The 15,442-nt window shown below is 48.9% G+C and overlaps 1 protein-coding gene across 6 annotated transcripts in view; it reads right to left on the bottom strand.

Moving 5' to 3' along the window:
- Positions 1–15,442, bottom strand: part of KIAA1671 (KIAA1671 ortholog) — a 213,786-nt gene that overhangs the window by 115,886 nt on the left and 82,458 nt on the right. For all 6 annotated transcript variants that reach the window (XR_014826448.1, XM_084994628.1, XM_021073316.2 and 3 more), the window contains exon 5: positions 4,936–5,070. Coding sequence is in view for 5 of the 6 variants with exons in the window: in XM_084994628.1 (XP_084850754.1) it covers positions 4,936–5,070 (135 nt within the window). In the remaining variant the exon portion in view is untranslated. The remainder of the gene's footprint in view (positions 1–4,935; positions 5,071–15,442) is intronic.

Below are 15,442 nucleotides of genomic sequence, written 5' to 3'. Positions count from 1 at the left end.
TTTAATCAGCTGAGATTACTCAATTCTTCTCCAGCCCTTTCAACTCAGCAGTGAAAGGCAAGAAGCAATTAACAAATGAAATCAGCCACCTGTCAGAGGATTCCCGGCCTCTTAGAGGCCCACGTGCCACCCAGGTCCTCACCCCTCAACTCCCATCAGCCTCCTAAAGCTGGCACACCATCCAGACTCTCTCAGGCAGAGAGGGTCACTCTGGCCACTGAGTGGCTCCCTCCCGGCCTGTTCCTTCCACCTCAGCCTCCCTTCCTTCTCTGAGCCCTGCCCCCCAGTGGACTGGAGGGCCTTAGAGGGCGGGGATTGTGTTCTCCGATCCCTGAAGGCCAGCACCCATCACACATCTCATATCACAGCATATAGACGCTGGTAGATTTTTCTCTCTTTTCCCATAGTCTGGTTTGGAGGCCCAATCCTTTCTTATCAAGGACCTGACAATTTCCATTTTCCTTCTGGACTGTGTACTAAACAATGCTATTTGTTGGATGACCAAAGGCCATTTCCAACGTGGCCAGTTTCCAGCACTGAATATTGACTTCCCCAGACCCTCTTCATGCTAGCTGTGGCCACGTGACCCCGTAACCACCATCCTGGAGGATGCTCCAGAGAACAGCTTTTGCTTTCTTGCAAACTCAGCTGACATGGCCCCTGGCTTCCCACTTCTTCCTGCCTGAAAGTGGATCTAGTGCCTGGAAAAGTGGCAGCCACCTTGGCACCATGAGGCACAAAGCAGAAGGGCAAGCTCAAGAGACTCCCAGAGGTGCTGAGCTCAGCTAGCAGCTGCCCACCTCTGAACGTCTTGCTGTGTGAGGCCAATTAGATCTTTCACTTGGCACCAGTGACCATATTCTTGATCCATGTGAAACTCAACATGACCTGGACACAGGCCCAACTTCATACGTGGGAATGCCTAGCAACATATTATGGGGAGGTGCATCCACATCCTCAGCAAATGAAGACTATTAAGATCTTTATGTACCACTTGGAGCTCTCTTCTCATAGCAGGTTAAGGCTCTAGCATTGTCCCTGCTGTAGTAGGGATTTGATACCTGGCCCCCCAACTTCCACGTGCCACGGATGCAACCAACAAACAAAACAAAATGAAAAAATCCTCTATGTACAACTTGTTTAAGCACTATCTTTGATGAGTTATTTACAGCACTTAATATATAGTTTTCCATTTTGGTATTTTTCCTTCCCATTTGAGAGCCCAGTCAACCAAATGAAATTCAAAGAGAACTTCTAAGCAAGACCACTGATGTCTCCACTGAGGACCTCCTCAAGAGCTCACTCTTATCTCAAGTTGACTGCATTCACAGGAATCACAATTCTTGTCATTAGAATCCCCCCAAGATGTCCCCCCATTCTCCAGTTATTATAATAACGTTATCAGGCTCAACTTTAATGATTGGCGGATCCTTGTACAAAGATGGTGGCTTGATGACAGAGCTGCCAGGAGGTGGCGCCACCTCTCAAAAACAAGAATTAGGGTTTCATCCGCCAGAGATGGGGGAAAAGTCTGAACTCAGCATTAAAACACACCCAGGGCGGGGGTATCCAGGAATGACTTCCAGGCCATCTCCTGGTCCCTGGATGACACTAACTGCATAGAAGACAGTTTCACAACCCCAAACCCTGGCCCAAGCTGCTGCCTCCATCAGGCGCAAACCAGTTCTTCCCAGACCCACACACATTTGGCAAACACTTGTTCATCCTTGAAGACTTAAAACAGCTGTCCCTCCTCTGTGTGACTTCCCCAGATGGAGAAATATGCTCTCTCATCTTGGAGGGGGGGACTTGGAACCGTGAGCAAATTGAATGAAGGACTGCAGGTGACACCGTGCCTGGCAGATAATAAGGGCTCGATCAACAGTAGCCATTAGGGCCCACGGCAATTATTTACTTACCTTCTTATCTATCTGCATTTTATTCATAACACGCAGACCAATATTTGTCAAAAGAAAGACTGAACCCTACCCCCGTACCCTGTCTCAGCCAAAGTGGTCACCATCCCCCAAACACGCCTTTCACATAGCCCCACCCCCACACCGCTCAATGTGCTGTTCCTCTCCTAGACCCTCCAGGGCCAGCTCCGGGGCCCCCTGGACTGTGGACCCCAGGAGACTGAGTGGGAGACTCTCCAGGGCCCACTCACTTGGGATCTGGTGCAAAGGAGGACCAGGGGAGGTGAGCTAGTCACTCAGTGAGTCAGCAGATGCCATCCAATGGGTTTGGGGGCATGGGAGAACATTCTTGAGGTCACCAAAGGGACGCCCACCTGCCTCATCACAGGGAACCTCCATGGCCAGTGAATCTGGGCCTTTGCGGTCACGGGAGGGGCCTCTGGGGTGAACTGTGACCCAAGGTCGCAGTCCAGGACTGAGTCACCATGTCTGATGATTCCTGCCCGAGTGCAGACCAGAGGCTTGCCTCATGAGAAGAGGGTGAGCCTGCCTACCAATACCATTGGACCAGGCAGGGAGGAGGCTGGCAGCCCCGCAGAACCCAGGTCCTAAAGGTGCCCCTGAAGGAAGCAGGGGAGGGAGAGAGAGCACAGAGCACTGGCCAGGGGCATCGCAAAGGACGCCTCCCCTCACCTGGCCTCTGATTCTGCAACGGAAAAAAAACAAAAAACTTCTAAGACTGGGGATAGCTTCCTGTTCCATAAGTAGTTCTTCGAGAGACTGTAGGAAAAAACAACTGACAGTGCCAGAGCCAGAACTCAAACCCACTTCTTTTAACTTCTAGAACCCCAATGCTAAGGTTCCCCCCCACACACCCAGTAGGCTTTTGAAGCCATCAGAAAGCAAGTGGAACACCATCACTCTCTGGTGGCCACTCCCTGGAATTGCAGGTGTCTGTCCTGAAAGTTGGGAAACTGATCTGGGGCCCCATCTCTGTCTGGTTCAAGCTCAGTATCCCACCCACGAGAGGCAATTAAGCAGGCACGATGTGGCAGGGGCCTAAGAAGCCAGAAGGAGGGAGCCCAGGTGAGACACCCAATTACTCCACCAAGGCTCTTCATTGACAGAAAGAGGAGCCAGCAAGCAGAGACTATAAAAAGGCAGGGCTTGGGTGTTCCTGTCATGGCTCAGCAGTTAACGAACCCAATTAGCATCCATGAGGGCGTGGGCTTGATCCCTGGCCTTGCTCAGTGGGTTAAGGATCTGGGGTTGCCATGAGCTGTGGTATAGGTTACAGACACAGCTTGGCTCCTGAGTCGCTGTGGCTGTGGCTGGCAGCTACAGCTCCGATTGGACCCCTAGCCTGAGAACCTCCACGTGCTGCGAGTGCAGCCCTAAAAAGACAAAAGAAAAGTCAGGGCTTGAATTCTGTTCCTTCCATAAACTTTGTCTACACACACACACACACACACACACACACACACACACTCACACACTCACACACTCACACACACATAGAGCTCAAGGACAATTAGATAAGCTGAGTCAGTGCCATCTGAGAGGGAATGGAGACAAGGGTCAGAAAGAAATCAGTGGCTGAGGTCTGGACACTTGAGGAATTTCCGGGCTGCTCAGCCCAGGTCTGAATCCCACCACAGGCACCATCACCTCTAGCCCCACAATCGGGCCTTTTCACTCTCCCATCAGGTCTCAGCAAGAACCCTGCCAGGGAAGGCATCTTTACTCCACTTTACAGAGGAGGAGACGGAAGTTCAGGAAAGTGAAGTTTTCTTATCTGTGGCCATAAAGCTAGATGGAATGGACCTAGGATTTCAATGCTGTAGGATCCCACATCTCAGAGACCTGGAGACCAAGCACAGATGCCACTGAAATGCACAGAGCCCTGTCATCAAGTGACCTCAGGAACAGAACTGGCATTGCCTCATTAAAAAGGCTTATCTCAGAGGCCCCCACGTGGGCTCTGGGGCCCAGAAGGGACTTCGGGAGCAAGTGCCGAGCTCAGCAGATCTCCAAGGATCACAGACGAAAGTTAAACAAACAAACAAGCAATGAAAAAAAAACCAAAACCAAAAACAAAACAAAACCCAAAAAACCAATCAACCAACCAAACAAACAAACAAACAAAAAAACAGAAAAAAAGCACAGAAAATCAGAAGTGGTGAAGCTGGGGACACTTAGGCACTGGGGAAGGAGGCTTCCCCAGGATCCTGTTGCTTCCTTTACTCACCTTCTTTCCCAAGTGAGGAAAGAGGCTAAGAGGGAGGAATGCTGGCCAAGGAGACAGAGCTCAGTGAGAGCCAAAAGGAGACTTGAAAACAAGAACAATAATAGTAATCATGGTAACGTAACAGTTATTTAAGTGTTTGCTGTGTACCCAGGACAGAGCTAAACACTTCCTGCATTATCTTATCTGAGCTGCACATCAGCCCTGTGAAGCAGATGCTATTATTATCCGCATTTTACAATGAGGAAACTGAGGCCGGATGTCCATCTGCATGCAGAGCCAGGATGTGAACCCAGACGACCTGGCTGCGGATCTGGCTACTACCGCCTTCCTCCTGCTCCCGCATTACCACCCTATGGGTTACTGTCTGAATGACTATGAGCTGAGCCCCGAACAATTTGACACCATCTTCTCAACGGTGCGAACGAAACAGGAATCACTGTCCCATTTTCCAGGTGAAGAAACTGAAGTGCCAGAGAAATTAAGTACATTGCTCAAAGAGGCTGAGAGGAGGAGATGGTGCTGGGATTCGAACCCAGAGCTCTCGGACCCCAGCGTGTGTTCTCCTAATGGCTCTGGGCCCAGCAGCAGGGGCTGTCCCTCTGCAGTGGGCCCGGCAGAGCCGCCAAATACCCTCCATGTCACGAACCTCAGCCCAGGCTCCTGGACGGGCACCTGCTGGTCCCCATCCTCCTCGGGCCCCCAGGCCAGCCTGGACTCTCCCACAGATACATTCCCTATGGTGTCTGCTCCGTCCACGCTGGTGTCACTCACCACGAAAGGCCCGCTCCTCTTGTCCTTGCAGAAGCTGCGGCTTCTCCTGGGGCCCGTGGTGGTGGGGGTCACCTGCTGGAGCGGCGGCTCACTGTCCTGGAGGGCACCCTCCCTCCCGAGGTCCCGCAGCAGCACCTGAGACAGAGGACACAGGAAAAGGACTTTACTGGGGCTTCCCCACTTGCAGGAAGAACACATCATGTGGAAAGAGTCCATTCTGTACCTAAAATGGTGAAGAAGAAAATTAAGCACTGGACACAGCCCCCCACCCCTCATCCTAGGGCAGGCAGCCCACCTCAGTGATGAGAGGTAATGTGTGGGATCGACGGGTCTGGGTTCAGCCCATTCTCAGCCAGGTGAGTGCCTTAACCTCTCTGAGCCTTGACCCATGTGGGGAAAGACCCATGATAATCCTTCTCACCTTCTAGGTTCAGGAAAGAACCCAATGAGGACCTGCACATGGAAAGCTGTGACTCAGTACTGCCACCAGGGGGCGGATGTGCGTGAGACCTGTGGGAACCTGGCTGGCTTCCCCTGGGCTGCCCTATGCCTGGCATATGGGGAGCCCTCCCTAAATGTTAACCAGCCTTATTACTGCCACTGGCAGCTCTGGGTGACCTCATCTTTGACATCTTTCCATGCACCCGACACACGTGCACATGTGCACATATGCAGAGAGAAAGGGTCCACGAATACGACCAGACTAGGTATGCTGGTGTGAAGCCTGTCATTTTTATATATAAGAGGATACAGTCACAAGGCAGTAAACACAGGACTCTGGAAGGCAGATTTTACAAACCTCACGCCATCTCTGCACAAAGGAAAGAAAGCCCAGAGAGGGAAGGCATCAGCTTAAGAACACACAGCATGAGGAAAGAGCAAGGCTGGACTCCTGATCCCTTGCCCCACAGCCTCGTTTTTGATGTTGTAGGAGACCCTCTGGTTCTCCTCTGACCTCCAGGCTGTTCCTTCTCAGGATCCCTGCCTCCCAGAGGGACACGTACAGGTGTGTCCCAGGCCAGCCACAGAGCCCCCTCTTTTTTTTTTTTTTTTTTTTTTTTTGCCTTTTCTTGGGCTGCTCCCTCGGCATATGGAGGTTCCCAGGCTAGGGGTCCAATCGGAGCTGCAGCCACTGGCCCAGTCCACAGCCACAGCAACGTGGGATCTGAGCCGCGTCTGCGACCTACACCACAGTTCACGGCAACGCCGGACCCTTAACCCACTGAGCAAGGCCAGGGATCGAACCCGCAACCTCATGGTTCCTCATCGGATTCGTTAACCACTGCGCCACGATGGGAACTCCAGAGCCCCCTCTTATGCCACATCACTCCTTCAGGGACTTCTCATCGTACCCCATGGCCTCAATAAATCCTGTCTACACATGAAAGACTCCTGATCCTGTCTCTCCGTGTTGGGACTTCACTGCCCACTTACCATCTCTACTCCCTGCTCAGACTGATCTGAGACCTCACATGCCCCAAACAGGCCTCTGGATTCCTCCCCTCCATCACTCCTCCCCGCATTACCCATCACCCAGTTGGCAGGCCAAGTCCCTCGGGTTGCCCTCTATCTCCTCTTCTCTCCACCCCATCAGCAAAGCTGTGACTCTGCCTTCGAAACATGCTGCAAACCTCACATCATATACCGAAATCAACTTGAAATAGATCAAAAACCTAAATGTCAGAGCCAAAAGGAAAAAACCCTTAGAAGAAAATATAAGCTTAAACCTTCATGACCTTTGTGGATTAGGCATGGATTTCTTAGATATGACACCAGAGGTTCAAGTGGCAAAAGAAAAAGAAATTGGACTACATCAAAACGAAACGCTTCGGTGCTTCAGGAGTTCCTATTGTGGTTCAGCAAGTTAAGAACCTGACACAGTGTCCGTGAGGATGTGGGTTCAATACCTGGCCTCACTCAGTGGGTTGAGGATCTGGCATGGCTATAAGCTGTGGTGTAGGTTGCAGATGTGGCTCAGATCAGGTGTTGACATGGCTATGGTGTAGTGGGCAGCAGCAGCTCCAAATCAACCCCTAGTCTGTGAATTTCCATATGCCACAAGCACAACCCTAAAAAGAAAAAGAGAGAAAAAAAAAAAAAAAAAAAAAAAAAAACTTTGGTGCTTTGAAGGGCACCATTAATAAAGTGAAAAGACAACCCACAGGATGGGAGAACATTCTTGCAAATCATTATGGCTGATAAGCACTTGTATCCAAAATGTACAAAGAATAATTACAACTCAATAATAAAATAACAAGCCAATTTTAAAATGGACAAAGGATCTGAATAAACATTCCTCCAAAAAAGGTTATTCAAATGGCCAGTAAGTACATAGAAAGATGCTTAATAGGAAATGCAAATCAGAACCACATGATCATTTTGCAATATGCATAAATACTGAATCATTATGTTGTACATCTGAAACTACTATGAAATATAACATGGGAGGAGTTCCTGTCGTGGCTCAGTGGTTAACGAATCCAACTAGGAACCATGAGGTTGCGGGTTCGATCCCTGACCTTGCTCAGTGGGTTGGGGATCCGGCATTGCAGTGAGCTGTAGTGTGGGTCGCAGATGCGGCTCAGACCCTGCATTGCTGTGACTCTGGTGTAGGCTGGCAGCCACATCTCTGATTGGACCCCTAGCCTGGGAACCTCCACGTGCCGCAGGATCTGCCCTAGAGAAGGCAGAAAGACAAAATAAAATAAAATAATTTGGGGAAAAAAAAAAAAGAAATATAACATGGGAGTTCCCTTCATGGCGCAGCGGAAACAAATCCGAGTAGGAACCAAGAGGTTGTGGGTTCGATCCCTTGCCTCACTCAGTGGGTTAAGGATCCGGTGTTGCTGTAACCTGCGGTGTAGGTTACAGACACGGCTGGGATCTGGCGTTGCTGCAGCTGTGGTATAGGCCTGCGGCTACACCTCCGATTGGACCCCTAGCCTGGGAACCTCCATATGCTGCCTAAAAAGACAAAAAACAAAAAAAAGAAAAAAAGAAATATAACATGAATTATATCTCAACTTTTAAAAAAACCACCATGAGATACAACTTCACATCCATTAAGATGGATAGAATCAAAAAGACAGATGATCAAAAACAAGGGAGTTCCTGCTGTGGCACAGCAGAAACGAATCTGATTAGTATCCATGAGGATGCAGGTTTGATCCCTGGCCTCCCTCAGTGAGTTAAGGATCTGGCATTGTCATGAGCTGTGGTGTAGGTCACAGACGAGGCTTGGCTCCGCATTGCTGTGGCTGTGACGTAGGCTGGCACCTGTAGCTCCAGTCTGACCCTTAGTCTGGAAATTTCCTATGCCACAAGTGCAGCCCTAAAAAGAAAAAAAAGACAGATGATTGCTAATTATTGGAGAAATGCAAATCAAACCTACAATGAGGTACCACCTCATACTGGTTAGAATGGCCATCATTAAAAAGGCTACAAATAACAAATGCTGCGGAGGGTGTGGAGAAAAGGGAACCCTCCTGCACTGTTGGTGGGAATGTAAATTGGTACAACCTCTATGGAAAACAGTATGGAGGTTCCTCACAAACTAAAACTAGAACTACGGTATATGATCCAGCAATCCCACTCCTGGGCATATACCCAGACAAAACTATAACTGGGAAAGATACATGCACCTCCATGGTCATAGCAGCACTACTCACAACAGCCCAGATATGGAAACAACCTAAATGTCCACTGACAGATGAATGGATAAAGAAGAGGTTTACATATACACAATGGAATTACTACTCAGGCATAAAAAAAGAACGAAAAATGCAATTTGCAGCAACATGGATGCAACTAGAGATTATCATACTAAGTGAAGTCAGAAAGAGAAAGACAAATGCCATATGATTATCACATATGTGAAATCTAAAATATGGCACAAATGAACCTATCTACAGAACAGAAACAGACTCACAGACATAGAGAACAGACTTGTGGTTATCAAGGGGGAGGGGATTGGGGGAGGGACAGACTGGGAATGGGGGTTAGTAGATGTAAGCTATCACATGTAGGATGGGTAAACGACAAAGCCCTACTCTATAACAAAGGGAACTATATATTCAATATGCTATGATAAACCATAGTGGAAAAGAAAATATTTTAAAAAGAATGTATATGGTATATGTGTGTGTGTGATACATATATATATATCACTTTGCCGTACAGGAGAAATTAACACAACATTGTAAATCAACTACAATTTTTTTAAAAAGACACATGATAACAAATGTTGGTAGGATGTAGCAAAATTAGAACCCTCGTACACTGCTAGTGGAAATGTGAAATGGTACAGCTGCTCTGAAAAACAGTCTGGCAGTCCCTCAAAGGTGAAATCTGGGGTTATTACCATATGACCCAGCAATGCCACTCCCAGGTATAAAGCCAAAGAAATGAAAGGCCTAGGTTCACCCAAAAACATGTACATATGTGTTCAGAGCAGCATCCCCTGTAAGAGCCAGAGTGGGAACAAGCCAGATGCCCATCACTGACGAATGGGCAAATAAAATGGGCACATCTACACAACAGAATGTTATTCAGCCATAAAAGGAAGGGAGTGCTGATAGATGCCACAATATGGATGAACCTTGAAAACATTACACGAAGTGAAAGAGGCCAGTCCCAAAGGACCCCATATTGTGTGATTCCGTTTATATGAAATGTCCTATGAAATGCCTATTCTGGCAAATCTATAGAGACAGAAAGTGGATGAATGGCTGCCCAGGACTGGAGGGTATTAGAGAAACAAGAAATGCCTGCGTGGTAGGTGCAAGGCTTTCCGGGGTGTGTGGGGGGTGATGAAGATATGTAAAAATTGGGTGTGATAATGGTTGGAGAACTCTGTGAATATACTAAAAGCCATCGATTGTACATTTTAAGTGGGTGACTTCCATGGGCCATTAATAATATCTCAATAAAGCTGTACCTCATTGCTGCAAACTCCTCCCTCCATGGCCACCACTGTGATGCAAGCCCTGTCACCTCTTGTCTGAGGACCACGGCAGCCTCTTCACTGGCCTCCCTGCTTCCAGCCTCACCCAGGGAGCAGCCAGGGGTCTCCCTGAGACACAGGTGGTGAACCTGTTAGCTCCCTTATGCTCCAGCCCCTCCTCACCTCTCCGTCTCAGCTCTGGGGGGCACCCCAGGGCCCACTGTGGTCCCTCCAGCATCCCCAGGACCAACTCATCCCCCTGCTGGGCTTTCTTCTCTGGCTGCTTCTGCCTCCCCTCCCCCCACCCCTCCCTCCGAAGACCTTCACCGGCCTGGGTCTTTTTAAGCATCGCTCACCTGGCATCTGTCAGGTCCCTTCCCGTGAGACCACCCCTTAGAAGAAGGGGGTGACAGGGAGGTTACTCTATCTCCCCGGGGCTTACCATTCTCTCAATGACCCCACCCACTCACTGTGCTTGCCCTTCTGGACCAGCGCTGTCCACTGGAACATTCTGCGATTGTGGCAATGCTCTCGATCAAGGCTGCCCAAGGCCATGGTCATGGGCCCCTTGTGGCTTTGGAGCACGTGGATGTGTCCAGTGCAACTGAGAAACTGAACTTCGGACCTTACTTAATTGTAACTAATTTAAATGTAAAGAACCACACGTGGCCAGTGGCTGCCGTGTGCAGCCTGACACAGTGGACTGGGCCCTCCCAGCAGCCCCAGCACCCAAAACAGGGCCTGGTGTTGGAGACCACTGAACTGCTGAACTCTCTGCAGAAGGCAAATATCTGCTGACACAGAGTTCTAAAGTACAGGGTCTCCTTCAAAGACAAGATAAGGGAGCTATGCATAAACCAAGCTATTCTATGAGCAGCTGCACTACGCCCTAGAGGGATGCACCAGTGCTAATAGTTTCCTTTGTTATTCACTAAGCGGTAGCTTTGTCACTGCCTCAGCCTGCTCATGCTCACAAATCTACACATGGCACCTTCCTTAATAAGTCTTGTGGGCTAAAGCCCAGCGCCTTTGTTCTGCTGAACGGAGTGCCTCCTGGTCCCCCACTTTCTAGATGTAGAAGAAAGAGTCTTGTGTGTTTTGTTATACCGCACCATCCCCCTTCCAGGATTCCCCGTTGCCCTGCAGCGCTGGATGCGGCAGCCTGGCACTGGGTTCGTTTGTACATCTATTCAATGAATGGCACAATGGAGGCTGACCCTAAGTGCACCCCTCGGATATCCTCAAACCTTCTTCACGTCAGGCCCTGAGCCGGGCGCCAGACTATAGGATAAATCTCCAGCAAGTCCGTGAGGCAAACAGGATTCCTACTTCACAGATGAAGAGACTGAGGCTCAGAGAGGCTGGGCAAGGCTCCTGCTGTCACACAACTGATAAGTCACAAAGCTAGGTCTGACCAACGCTGGATCTGCCCTGTTTGCAGTTGGGGGCTATTTCCAGGGAAAAATCAAATCATAAAAGTAGAAAGCGTTCATCTTCCTAATAAAGAACTCCTCTTCCAAAAGAAAAGGGGCAGAACTCAAGCAAGCTGATTACAGGAGGGAAGTACAAATGGCCTCATACACAAGCGACAAGATGAGGGGGACGACAGGACGTGAACTGGTACAGTTCCAGTGCAGGGCATGCTGGCACGGTCCGGCGAAATCACAGTCCCTCCCCTCCTTGGACGGGCAGTCACCATTCTGAACCCTCAGATACACCTGCACATACGTGGTTTGTAAATACTAGGAGATGGGAAATATCACCCATGCTGCTCTACTATGCAGCCATCAGAAATAATGAGGATGCAGGCTCTCTGCAGGCTGAAGGCACAAACTCTGCAAGATGCTTTATCTGGAGGGGAAAAAAAAGGCAGGTGGCAGATCTGTGGGTTCAGCAGGGGCCCTCCACCCAAGAATCCCCAGGGGAGCTTTTAAGACTAACAAAGGCAGGCCCCACCCAGAGACTTGAGCCACAGTGGTCTGGGGGAGGGGAGGCCCCTGCCCTGCTGTCTTTTAGGATGCCCTGGGCTACTCCTGCAGGCAGCCAAAGGTTCAACCAGTTGTACAGGATGCGCTCTTTTGTGGGAAAAGGAGGCGAAAATAAGACTATATGTTCATATTTGCTTGTATTTTTGTAAAGAAACTCGAAAAGAATTTGGACAGAAAGGAATATGATTATTGGATGAAAAGGAATGGGAAGATGGAGAATGCCAGGTCTGGGGGAATTTCTGCTTTGTGTTTTTGGAGTCACGTGAAGATATTCTCCCTCAAAAGGAAAACAGAATCATTTGATTAAATGGAAGACTATAATCGGGCCTGGGGCAAAGTTTTGATGAACGTTAAGTGAAAAAGGAAGAAAAAGAGTGAGAGGAAGGGAGGGATGGAGGGAGGAAGGAAGGAATCACTTGAGTTGCAGTCACACACCCCGTGTGGGGCTCACGAGCAGAACTGCCTGTCAGTCAAGAAATCCTCACCCAAGGAAGCAAAGCTGTGCCTCCAGATGCTCAATGAAGCCCTAAATCTCAACTCAATCCAAATGTCTATCAACAAGAGTCTGGATAAAAACATTTGGGCCCAGACCCATAATAAAATACCTGGGAGCCATTAAAAATAAAAAGGTGATTATGCTCTACATATTAGGTATATGCACGATTATGCATTATGTATGCACGATTATGTTAAATTTTAAAAAGGAAGTCATCAGGGTATATATCTGAAAAAAGAAACATAAACCCTAACTCGAAAACATCCCTGCACCCCAATGTTCACAGCAGCATTATTTACAATTGCCAAGGTATGGAAGCAACCTAAGTGTCCATGGACAAATGAATGGATAAAGAAGATGCGGTATATATACAACGAAATTAAAAAGAATGACATGTTGCCATTCACAGCAGCATGGTTGGACCTGGAAGGCATTATGCGAAGTGAGTTAAGTCAGACGGAGAAAGACAAATACTGTATCATATCACTTATGTATGGAATCTAAAAAATACAGCAAACTAGTGCATATAACAAAAAAAAGAAGGAAACTCACAAATGTAGAGAACAAACTAGCGGTTACTAGTAGGGGAGGGGGCAATATAAGGATGGGGGAGGGGAGGCACAAACTACTGGATGTGAGATAGGCCCCAAGGATGTACTGTACACCTCGGGGAATACAGCCAATATTTTGTCATAACTGTAAATGGAAAGTAATCTTTAAAAATTATATTAAAAATCTGGAGTTCCCGTCGTGGCTCAGCAGTTAACAAACCCATGAGGATGCGGGTTTGATCCCTGGCCTCACTCAGTGGGTTAAGGATCCGGTGTTGCGTGAGCTGTGGTGTAGGTCGCAGATGCTGCTCGGATCCCATATTGCTGTGGCTGTGGTGTAGGCCGGCAGCTACAGCTCCATTGGACCCCTAGCCTGGGAACTTCCATATGCCACAGGTGTGGCCCTAAAAAGACCAAAAAAAATTATATTAAAAATTTCCAAAAAATTTTATACTTATGAAAAAAGCAAGTTGTGAGATTTTCTGTAGAATGCTGCGAAGTCTCCATAAAACAATATGCATTTACCTATCTGTGCCTACACACATAAATACACACTATATACATCCAACATACATACATACCACATGAATACTACATAATAACAACACACAATGATGTACCTAAGCAGTACAGACCATGCACACACTAAATACATGCCACATACATGCTTCACACACATGGCATATTAATAACTACACAATACATACTATATACAGGTGGCAATGTGGTATATAACACACATACTACATACAGACACACTATATGCATGCTACACACATGCCACACACATACATGCACCCTATATACATGTGACACATATTCAACATTCATGCAATATACATGTTGCACAATACAACATGCATATGACATGCATACTACATACATACAAACTGTATACACACAACACGCATACCACGACATACATCTGGGGCTGGAAGACTCCCCGTGGAGGGGACTGTGCTGCGCAGTGTAGGACACTGTGGAACATCTCTGTTCCACATTCCTCAGCAAACTGGGGAAACAGTTCCCCAGTTGTGACAACCAAAAAAATGTCTCGAACTTTACCCAGTGCGCCCTCAAGCAAAGCTGCCTGTGGCTGAGAACCACAAACCAGCCTGGAGGGGTGTGTCCCATGCGCCCAACTCCTCATTCTGGGGAGCTTTCCACTCTAACATTCGCTACTTTTATACAACAATTATAAAGCACATACATGATCAGTAAGCCACGATCTTTTAGTGTAGGAGAGTCCCAACGAGGCTACCAAAACCCTATGCTGGCTGCACTTGGGGACGGGAAAGAAGAAGCGGTGCGGGTGAGGGAACACTTTTCTATACACCTTATACACTCTCGCAAAGTTTGAATTTTCAACAACCAACCTTTTGTACTTCTGCATTGCCCCTACTTAAGTTTTAAAGGTCAAGATCCAAAGATCTTTGGGCAGGAGAGAAGAGAGACAAGGAGCTGGTCCAAGGCTTCCCAAGAAACGGATCCCCTGACAACGAGGGCTCCTGGGGCCCCGGCACCTGGGGCGGGTGTCCAAGGCCGGGGGGGCCCCTCCCAAGGCCCCAACTCTCCCGCTGCCAGCAGGTCCTTGAGCCAGGCGCTGGCACCCAGAACAAGTGTCATGTTTCCATGGCCTCTCCTGTCTCCCACGCTCCCTCAACAACAGCCTGGAGGCGGGGGGAGGTGACACCTCCTCAGAAGCACACCCGTTGCACCCCCAGCATGCCCAGCCCACGCTGGGCACCTATTTCCTCTCAGCCTGGTCGCCGAACTCTGGGGTGGGTGGGAAACAGGCTCAGGGAGGATGAGGGCCTGCTTCACACACAGCTGGGTGGGGAAGTGGCAGAGCAGAGATTCCAGTGCAAGCTTGAATGCAGTGACTGGCAGAGGCATGGGTTCAAAGCCCAGTCCCACGACTTACCCGCTGTTTTTTTGCGGGGGAGGGGGGTAGCATTTTGTCTTTTTAGGGCTGCACCCATGGCATACGGAGGTTCCCAGTCTAGGGGTCGAACCGGAGCTATAGCCGCTGGCTTAAGCCACAGCCATGGTGACTCAGGATCCAAGCTGCATCTGCAACCTACACCACAGCTCACAGCAACAACAGATCCTTAACCCACTGAGCAGGGCTAGGGATCGAACCCACGTCCTCATGGATGCTGGTCAGGTTCGTTAACTGCTGAGCCACGACAGGAACTCCTTACCCGCTCTTAACCTTAGATAACTTTTCCTGTTATTTAATTTCCATAACATTCCTTTCTAGGTCAGATGGGAGGCGATGGGGAGGGGCCCTAAGCCAGTTTCCACCACTGCCCCAGGGCATGCCATGGTTTTTCCCACCTCCAGACCTTTGCATTTGCGGTGGCCTTATCAAGAATGCCCTTACCTCCCCACATCAGGCCATCTAAATCCACACCCATCCCTCCAGGGTGGGCTCAGGCCACTGCCTCCTCTGGGGTACCTCCCTGGGCCTCTTCTCCAGCCCCTCACTCTGCACCATAGCTCTTCCTGACTGTTGACTGCCATGTCC

Source organism: Sus scrofa, chromosome 14 (assembly GCF_054392235.1).
Source record: "Sus scrofa isolate SSC_HxYL_T2T_F1_AM1 chromosome 14, Sscrofa_HxYL_maternal_Yorkshire_Landrace_v2.0, whole genome shotgun sequence".
Taxonomy (NCBI): Eukaryota; Metazoa; Chordata; class Mammalia; order Artiodactyla; family Suidae; genus Sus; species Sus scrofa.
Note: the sequence above shows the minus strand (reverse complement) of the source record. Positions and strands in the feature narration are given on the sequence as shown.